Here is a 10,593-nt window from a genome sequence, read left to right as displayed (position 1 = left end):
GCAAAGGCAAAACCTTGTTCCAAGAGTAGTGCCACAGCTGGGATGCCCAATGGGGCTGGGTGCTCGAAAATGCTTGTACAAGGACTTCCAAGAATTCTCGAATACAAAAAGCACCACAGTACCCTTGAAACTTGCAAGATGCAGTGAAGAATTGTTGTTTTTTGTTATCTAAACCATGTGATACCTATATACTTTGAAAGTCTTCCCAACATGTACCAAAAGGTGAGAAGGGATAGCAGGAGTGGGCAGGATAGAGCCTTTGACAGACAAAGCACACACTAACTCTGGTTGGCAACCTGCTGCATCAAGTTGAGCTAGTATGTAGAAAGGAGCAAATAAACTAGACTGAGATTCAAAACCAGCTGAAGATTAGAATTCTGCCTCCCTGGAAGACAGACAGCCTAGGATACAAGTTCTCTCAAACCTACCTGGGAAGCTGCTTTCCAGTCTGGTAGAAAGCCAAGTTTACACCCCCCAACAAAGACACACACACAGCTTTTCCTCATAATGCAGGAAGAACAAGACGGATACTTTTCAAAATGTTTTTTAATTAAAACAAAACAAAACAAAAAAAAAGGAGCACACACCAGAGCTTGACACGGGCCAGCCAAACTGCTGGTCATCGAGACGTTGAACTGGCATGAGGAAGGCTGAGAGCTGCATAACTCAGGAGCACTGGAGCAGACAGTGGGGCTCCCAGGGGCTCTGCCTGCCAGGCTACTGGTGCCTTGTGTGGAGCAGATCTTTCTCACATAGCGGTGGGACGTTTCATTGTGGAGCTCAGGCTCTTTTCCCAGCAGACAGAAGTCCTGGAGATTGGGGAAAAGACGATTTCAATGAATCTGCATTTTCCAAGTACTCCTGGGGAGGATTCCCAGCTGGTCCTCCAGCCTCTGCTGGCAGGTACATGGATTTACATAGAGACTCATCTTTGGCAACAGCCAAATTGGTAGGAGCCAGTGACTTCTGCCTCCACTGAAGTCAATACATGTCCTTCTCCAGGCCATAACTGCAGCTGTACCAGGGCTCGCCATCACTGCCAATTGTGCTTTTAAGTTAAATCCTCATCCACTTCATCTAGCCAGCAACTTCGGAGAGCTTCTTCAGGTTCATATAAGTGTGTACCAGTAAATTCAGGTAAATTTGAGCATCTTGGCCACAGCAGTGAAACAAAGTATGCCTAAGAGATGGAGGAGCCAAAATTTCATTTTAAGATATGACTTGGGCACTAGATAGGCATCAAAACCTCCCTGCTATCTGACAAAATAATGCAGTTTCCAAAGCTGCTGGTGTGTTGCTCCACCAGCCTGGGTTCATTACCAGACAGGCTGGGAGAAAGAAGTGACACATTTTTCATACACAATTTTTATCTGTTAGAATTTACTCCTCATTTATATGCTCCTCATTTGTCTGTCACGTATTTTAAAAATACTTCAAGCTGCTCTAATAAACACATTTTAAAACATGCATCAAGTTTGGATCAGAACAGCTTCTCTGGGAAAATCAATAAGCCCAAATTGCTGATTTAAGGCCTAAATATCAGTCACTGGCCAGCCAGGCACAAAAAAGCCACTCTATCCTTGAACTTGGAATCCTCGGAATTATCATCCTTGATATTATTATTATACTTAGGATTATTTTTGGCTCAGACTAACCCTCGTTACTGTCGCACTACAAGTTTACATACAAACAATTTCTGCAAACAGGAGACCAAAGTAAGATCTCTCATGTCCCACGGTAAGTCAGAAAAGTCCACGGGAGTCATGGGAATGGTAAATGCCATGAAGGATCAGGCCTAATACATGCATTAGAGAAGCAAGACAGCTCCTTTGCTCGAGATCTGGCCGATTCACTTTGCACATACCACTTCTTTAGCATTACGTCTTTTTCTAATGGTAGACTCGTTTCAACAACATGCAATACATATTAATGCAATATGCACTGCAACACACAATACGCATCCAAAGAAATATGCCAATGCAAAAATCTGACTTCTCAAACATCGCAGGGCTAACAAGGAAGTCTTTTACAAAAGACAATCAAGAAATCACCTGAAACCGTGAGACCCAAAGGGCCTTGAGCAATCTGTAATACTGGTACCTAATAACAGATGCTAATTCATGAAAGAAACACAAACAGTGGGACTGAGGTAATGGCAGAGATTTCATTAGTGCAATTAACATTTATAATGGTATGTTCTTTAATAGAATTTAAATAAGGCTTTGAATAATTACACACACTAAAACTAACATTCCATAACCTTATTCCGCACGGGAAAGCAGCAGAAACAACCCTCTGGACTACACAAGGTCCATTTATGAACAATTACATTCAAAAAGTAGATCAAAACAGAAACAACTCTTCCTCCCAAAACCATCAATATCTCTAAAGTCAGCGTTCTTCCCAGGTAGGAAAAGTATGAAGAACAGATGAACTGGGCTTCAGCCCGCTAGATTTGGCCTCATCAAATTACCAATAGTGCTTTCCAACCCAAAGTCTCTCTCATTTCTTTAGGGTAATGGAAGCTCATGGAGAAAAAAAAAAAAAAAAGTGAATTTCCTACACAGCAGAAAGTGAGTTCTCCCTTTCAGGGGCCCAACAGTATATAGAAATTCTGGAAGCTTGAAAAAAGAATCTAACACTGGTATGTATGTTTATAGTGTATGATCTCCTTTAGAAACTACTCACAAATGTAGATGGGTGCCTCAAAAATAAAAACAAAAAACAAACAAAGCAGCATATGAAATTGTAATGTACTATTTCAAAATCTGCACCGTCCTGCAGAACCAGGAATTATAATTTATTCAGATTGTTCTCAACAGATTCAATCTATGCTGGATATGTAAAAAACAAGAGACTAAGTCATCAAGGAAAAAACAACTGAAAAAACCTGCACGCTGTAAGTATTTTAAAATAATGAAACAGAAGAAAAAATCCCCAAAAACACTGACGAAAGCTCAGAAAAATTTATCATCGATTCTGAAGTGGGGCCTTGTGACATCATCTGGGTTAATGAAGACAGAGATGGACTTCCCTGGGTTCTCAGTCACTAGCTGTTGCAACTTTTTGGCTAGTCGGTCGTCAGGCTGGTTGGTGTCCCCTCCGTCTGACTGCGGGGAGGGGATGCTGGTGGTGCTGCCTCGCCGTTGGAGTTCTAGCGTTAGCCGGTTGGCTGCTTTGACATGTTCAATGGCAGTTCGGAGGTGTTCAGCGGGGTCTGAGCGGACTGAGGACAGCTTCCGTGCGTGCAGCATGACGGTTTCTTCAGAGAGGTGCTCCAGCATGTTGCACTGGGGGATGAAGTAGTTAGGACACATCTTGTTGACCAAGCAGTGCTGGAGATCATCGATGAGACCCAGGAGGAAGTGGGCGGCATAGTCTTCCTGGGCCAAGTAGTTGGCTGGTAGCCTGTCACAAGCCCATAGCATCATGCTCCGCAAGTGATATGGACTAATGGCTTTGGGGCGGGACAGCAATTTGATGATGATAGCTTTGCAGGCTTGATAGGCTTGCATGAGGCTGCTGGAGATGCACTTTTTCAGCTGAACTTCACTTCTGGCAAATGACAGCCTCCATTCATTGTCCTTTTTCCCCTTGTAGGAACATGCAGGCACCAAGTAAAACCCACTTATGACTTCCTCCTCTGTGATCTTTCCATCCCAGAAGTGGTTCTCCATTAGCCAGCTCTGGGCCACAGCTGGCCAGCCTTTGAAGGACACCACAGGAACAATGTCATACAGCATTCGGCTGCTGCCCACTCCCAAGATGATGGATATGATCGTCCCATTCTTTTCCACCTTCTCCACCTTTGGCATCCCTCGCTGAGGCTTCTTCTGGATCTCAGAGAGGACAATGCTAATGGAGTCATAGAACCAGTCCGCAACTTTTGTTGGAGAGAAGAAATAATTGGTAGCTCCGTTGATATGGTCCACAATGGTGCAGCAATCCTTCCATTTGCTGATAGTTCCTTCATCAAACAGCCGCAGGCTCAGCCAAGAGTGGCACAGTGCTGAGTGGCGCATGTCCAGCGTGACCGGTTGGTTGCGGTCATGCAGCTTCAGCGCAGGCACCAGCAGGGTGAAGTCCATGTCATAGTCTGTGCCTCGCGCATAAACATTCAGCTCATCAAGATCAATGTCCACTACGCCTTCCCGCACACCACCTGAAAGGAGCAGGTACTCATTGGCTACAGGAAGCTTCTGGTCAAGTTTCTGAACCATGCCTGCAAAAGAGAGAAAGAGGAGTCCTTTGATGAGAAGGCAAAAGAAGGCAAACAGATTTGGGATAAAGGATTTCAACAGGTCTATAACTCATCCCCTGCCCAGAAGAAAAAAAGCAGGCAGGGGTACCCATCACTGTTAGTGCAACATAAAATGCACACCAGTCCCAGCACCAGCCCAATTTCAGCCCCACCTGACTCAGGGCAGGACTTCCCTGCACTCATGGGAATATGTGTAGTCTGTTCTAAACATCACACTGGTGGCAATGGAAAAAATCAAGTGCCTCCAGCAAAACATAGCAAGGCTACTTTGAGGACTAAGCTTAACTTCTCAAGTATTGTCTAAGCCAGTATTTTAGCATATGTTCCTAATTTCCACGGTAGACAAACGCTTCAAAAAGAAAAGAGAAATTCATGGAATTAATTGACGCACTGTCCCTATTATCTCTGCAGTATAAGAAAATAGCTGGATGGGCATCAGGGGGCTGGTCTGCATGTGAGCGAATGGGTAGCTACAAAGCATTAGTTCAAGCAGGTCAGACTTTACAATTCCTTGATTAGCAAGGCAGTGTGAACAAAGGCAGTACGTCCTCTTCTTATGGGGGAATGGAGATTGGTTAAACTATCAGGAAGGATAGAAGCCAGCTCTGAAATTAGTTCTTCAAGCTGTGGTGACAGTATCATTCCATAATATATCTGATCAGCGCCCCAGAGTACAGACATGAAGACAGATTTCTATTTTCATCACGAAAACCAGGCACTTCCCCCTCACCCTGCACTGCCCGCACCAGTTGCACAAAGCAAGTTTTTCACTCTGTGCTATATATACCACTCTACTCTGTTCACAGAACAGAAACAGCAGAATAAGAAGAAACTCCACGCAGCAGCTGAGACAATTACCACATCATTCAGTGTTCAAATTAGGCTTAAAATTGACCTTACATTACAAAGAAATCAAGTTAAGATACACATTAGTGGGAATAACTAGCCAGAAGCATAGTGAGGCAAGCTGCCCACCCAACTGTCAGCCCAGGATGCAGACACATTTCACCATAGTGAAATGCACCCATCCTTGGGAGAGCTGAGGAGACAACAAAGAAAGCCTATGTGTGCAACTTGTGGCAATATTTGAGGACACTGTGAAATCCTCCATGTGAAAGATCTTGTAAAATACACTCCACCTGTTCTATTGCTCTCCAGAGCAAGGGACCATGTCCATTTTGCTGTGTTGAGCTGGAGTGATTTTCCTGCCAGACAGGTAAGGATGTAACCCATTTAATTTCATGCAGCTCCAGAGGCTGCAAGAGAAGGAAACCGCTCTGGTGGCGTGCTAAGGAACTCCTCCTGCTAAGTCCTGAGCTAATCCCACTTTGTGATCTTGCTACACGCTGCCCCATTCATCATTTAAGGAAGATTACCAAAAAGAGTCTCTGTCAACCTCAAAGACATTTTCTGAGGCTTAGATGCAATGCTACCCTAAGGAGCACGCAGGCCAAGTACACAGCAGTCACTTCTTCCTTGCATCAAGAATAACAGGATTTTTAAAGGGTACCTAAATTGACATGACTTCTAGAGACTTCTGGTGACAGCACTGACACACTGCCTTTACATCCTGACCTTGACCCAGTGCAAGTACTGCACTGCTTTAGGCCATAGTCAATCCTTGTAGCCTTGACCTACGAGCAAAGGAGGAACATAGAAACAGTCAAGCAATGGCTACAGGAAGTGATCTCATACATCATCAAAATCTCTTCCTGGATGGCTGCAGAGTTTAAATCCAAACCCCTGAGCACTGCCTTACGCAGCATTTCAAGTTCTGCCCCAGGAACATCAGCAACTCTGACAGAGAGCTAGAGAAGGAATTTTTGCTAACAGATCACAGCAGCATTGCTGATCCAATTTAGGCTGTGGAGCAAGGAGTTGAGATGAGGTCCCCTTGAGGAAAATATATTTAGAATAAGCATAGAGTGTTCTATAAATAGTTGGGACAGCCAAATTCAGGATTCAACAAGGCTTTTGGGGTTTGCAGTATGTTCAGCCTGACTCCATTACTTACAAATCTATTTGATATGTGAAAGGATTTCAAAGAATCCCATTAGCCAGCACTGTATGGCATACATTGACTTGCCACGAAGCTTTCCTCTCGAGTTCCAACAACCCAAGTGTAAGCTGAGAGAATCACATGCACATACAGCAGAAACAGGTATGCAAGTGCAAACACATAGAAAATACGTAGAAAAACATCCAAGACTGGTAGCTCATGTAATTCCTTAAGATAAGAGCACCAGCAGGCTCTTTGGGTTTTCATCTCCCTGTCTCCATGCCAGAAGTTAGAAGGGGTTACAGGTAATCTTGTAAATTTTGTAGATGCCCAACAAAGTTGTCTGTAAAGACTGAACGCAGTATTCGTAGGATCAAACTTCTTTTTATTTTAGTAGAAATACCCTCCTACTCTTGTGGCATCAAAGTAGGTTCACAGACATTTAAGACAATTCTTGCTGCTACCAGGCAAAACATGCAATTTGCAATCATACCTTGTATGATGCTCTTTTGAAAAGGTACTCAGCAAAGCTGGCACCTTGCTAAATAAGAAGTCTGTGTTCATTTTCTTAGCTGGGTGATTAATTTAAGACCTTCTCAAGATACAAAACTTGGCATCATAACAAACAATTGAGTAACTATGCATACAACCACGAGGAAGGCAGGGAATGTGAAAATAAGGAGATAGAAAAGTAGTCCAAGCTTGCTGGTTAGTTTATTTATCAGCCAATTCAGAGTAGTGCAAATGGGCAAATGAGTTCCCTTCATCCTTCTTTCAGAAGCAGGAAAGTAGGATTTACTTCTATTCCAAGCATTGTGATACAAGGGGAAGAAGAAAAGACGGAGAAGAGATTTTAGCTTTACATTACACCCAGATTTAGGATGCATCTTTGAATGATCTGGAACTCTGATGCATATGTCACAGAGAGTAATCTGTTTGTGGAAAAAAAGCCATGCAAAGATGCTTTCCATGCACTGCAGAATTTCAGATGAACTGATTTCATAGCCATTGCAGCACGTTCTGGGATCTGCTGCTATTTCATGCCTAGCTTTGTGTAAATAAGTAGGAACAGATCTGTCTTTGGAGAAACTCACCCCAAGAAAAAAAAAAATAGACAAAAACTTTTTTCTAACATACACATTTCCTTCTTTGGGTTCCTTCTTGATAGCTTCCTTCCTGATGCCTTATATAAATGCATTTTCTTCTTTGGGTTCCTTCTTGATAGCTTCCTTCCTGATACCTTATATATATGCAATCATTGCTAGTTCACACAGTACACAGCCTACATCTTCTTCCTTGCCCCCTACATCGCCTGCTCCTCCTGCATAGCCTGCAATGCTCCCCATAAGCTGCACAGACCACAAGTCAGACAGTCCCTCCTGCAACACACGCACAGGGACAAAGTGGTGTGGGTTTGGCTCAGGTCCAGGGTGCACTCTGTGTGAAGGACTGAAAGAACTGAGACATTTGGATGCTTTACATATTCATCTCAGAATCATGCAATAGCTTAGTTTGGAAGAGGATCTTACAGATCACATAGTTCCAACTTCATCATGTGTACATAGACAGAATGCAGAAAAGGAAGAACTGGACAAAATTGTTTGCTCCCAGCCTACAGAAGTTGAGATTTTCTCTAGAAATCCAACACCTGAGCTGATTTCTTTTTTTTTTTTAATCATTGATAACTACTTCTTCCTGTTCATTTTACAGGTAACTTGATCTCCACAAAGCCAAGTGAATGGATACTCATTTCCTCAATCAATAGCAATGATGTGCTTTGGCACTAGTCATTGGTTGACCTTGCATTTGAACCTGCCCTCTCCAAGCCATAAGCCTGTGCTCTAGCAGAAGCCTCCTGCTACTTGCAGCCAGCATTGCACAAATCTGCCTATTGTCTTAAGCAGCCTTTTTGGCAATCAGATTGAAAAAAAAAAGCAAGCATCAGACAGCACCTGGGAAGAAACATAGCTTCATTCTTCTCATTAAAGAAATCAGCCTAAGTCCCCACTGACATCAAAAGCACTGTATGTTTAAACTCCTTGGTAGATTGGCCCCAGTGAACTATCACACAAGAAGGCTCTCCAGAGGGGTTCCAGGAAGCACTCAGTCTCTGAGGACCCAGAAATGCTGGGAATTGCTTTTGATCCAATAAATCTTATTTGCCCTCATTTGATTAGCACTTCAAGCCAGAGGAAGCATAAGTCTCTTGTAGGGCAGTTTGCTTTGTGGAACCATATGCCCCAACTCCAGAGTGTTTTCCAACATATGTAGAAATATGTTGCTGGGAGATAAGCTGTGCTTTGTGAGAAAGCAGAGCTGAGCATCCCCAGGTAGGCAGGGAGCTCAGGAAGGTGGAGATAGCACTCATTCCCCCCATTATGATGTCCATAAAACACTATGCTGTGTGCCTGCTCCCTTGGCATATGGGAATTGTCCTTCTACAGAGAGGACTAGAGATCCCCTGCATACACCACCTTGCCTCCCCTCTTTCTCCTGGTAATCTGTCCAAAGACCCAGCAGAATCAGGCCTCATTCCTCCCTGTTCCACGCAGCTGCATGGTTAACCTTGGGCATGCCTCATTTTTCTGTATAAAATCATTACCTTCCTTAGACCCAAAAGCTAAGGAAGTTTGACCTCCTGGATGCTCAGAAAGTTTTTGGGAATGCTCAGACAGTACTAAATGCACATCAGGTATTATTAGAAGAGAATTAATTTGTAAATCTGAGATAAATCTCAGGATATCTTTGCTTCGGCCAGGCAGTTCTTACCCTTAGCTGCTGAAAGAAATACTAAGACACCCCAGGCTGGTTGAAAACTAAAAGCTTTTGTCATTTTTAGTAAATACACTAGATAGGCACTCTGTGGTTTCTTGACAATTCTGCTGCAAACAGCAGATCCTGCAGAAAAGGAATGCTGTTCAAAGGAAAGCTCCCTGCAGAGGTCCCCCAGCTATGCCCGAATGACGTGTGTTGAATTTTAGGGGCTTCTTTAAGACAGGAACTGGAGGCCGGTTGGGTTGCACTGATTCTTCTTGCTAATTGCAAATCTATTTACGAGCAGCACAAGTTTTTGTTACACAGAACTGAAAGAGTCAGCCCTTTAGGAGAGCCTTGAGTTACAAAGCACATTTTGAGAGGACTGTCAGCGGAAGCAGACAGAGGGTGGGAGGGGAGTGAGGAGACTGAGCCGTGTGATGCCAGTTTAGTCAAACACGGGGGGTAAGCGAAGGAAGCTGCTCTTTGCAGACTGATATGCCAGTGTCCTACTGATTCTGCTCCTTTTAGAAATCTTGTGATATGGTGACAGAACACACTGCAGGGGCCGAGCACCCCCTTGTAAAAGAAATCAGCTTCTTTTTCTCCAGAGTGTCCTTTAAAAGCAATTTTAAAAATAGCGTCCCAGTTTTTTTCCAGCACCCACGTGCTGTTGTGGAATCCACCCAACCAGCTGAAATCCTGTATGCCAATGCAGATAGGTACAAAATGCACAAACATCCAAACCCACCCTTGCACCAAAACCAGAAGCTAGACAGCTTCTGGAGCTTGATCTGGCACTTTCAGAGGAAGCCCTTAAATCTCTGTGCAGCTCTGCTTTGGATACTGCAGAGTTTAAGAGTCTATAAAACGATGTCAGGTTTCCAGCCTGCCAGTCTGCTTATTCAGTGGTCTTACCACAGATTCACATTAACCTGTGATCAAAGTGTTTGCAAGCTAAAAACCCAGCAAATAATTAAACCTCAAGTTAAAAAGGTGTGTTAGGGTCTGAAGAATATGAGTGACAAAGTTTGAGAGCAGTTGACAAAGAAAAGGAAGAAAGAACAGGATGGACTTGGGTTTTCCCAAGGCAGAGGAAGCATTGGCACCTTTAGCACCCTGATGGAGTTGCCTGCTAGGAATGTCTCTCACTGCATTCAATATCATTTGCACTTTTGGTACAGTCAGTGCCTTGCAGCACTGTGTTTCACAAAGTACATTGTGTCAAAATGTATTTCCTTTTGTTGGCTCGGTAGGAAATGGAGAAACTGACCTAACCACAGCACCTTCCACAGTTCTCTCACGATTTTACAAGGCTGAGTCAGTCAGCTTTCTCCACATCAAAAATGACACCTTACTCACACTTCAAACACCAACTGTCTTTGTCAGCTCCTGGGAGGGATCAGGTATTGCTAACCATATGTGAAATGAGGTGGCCAGCACCACACACTACATGGAAAGGTGCCTTCTCAGTGTAAGTCTTCACAGTCCTCTGGACACCTTGGCAGTCCTAGTTGCTACAGCAGCCACGCTCCACCACCAGTTTGTTCAACACAGTGAAGCACTTCTCCCCAACATT

General features: G+C 43.8%; 1 protein-coding gene across 2 annotated transcripts in view; it reads right to left on the bottom strand.

Moving 5' to 3' along the window:
• Positions 1-540: 540 nt before the first annotated feature.
• The window catches only part of MB21D2 (Mab-21 domain containing 2), a 60,905-nt gene continuing 50,852 nt past the window's right edge, over positions 541-10,593 (bottom strand). The window contains exon 5 of one of the 2 annotated variants that reach the window (XM_031603401.2): positions 541-4,222. In XM_031603401.2, coding sequence (XP_031459261.1) covers positions 2,958-4,222 — 1,265 coding nt within the window. In that variant the 3' untranslated portion in view covers positions 541-2,957. The remainder of the gene's footprint in view (positions 4,223-10,593) is intronic. The other variant, XM_031603402.2, reaches the window with a different exon arrangement.

Source organism: Phasianus colchicus, chromosome 10 (assembly GCF_987193195.1).
Source record: "Phasianus colchicus chromosome 10, bPhaCol1.hap1.1, whole genome shotgun sequence".
Classification (NCBI taxonomy): domain Eukaryota; kingdom Metazoa; phylum Chordata; class Aves; order Galliformes; family Phasianidae; genus Phasianus; species Phasianus colchicus.
This window is presented reverse-complemented; position numbering and strand designations above follow the sequence as displayed.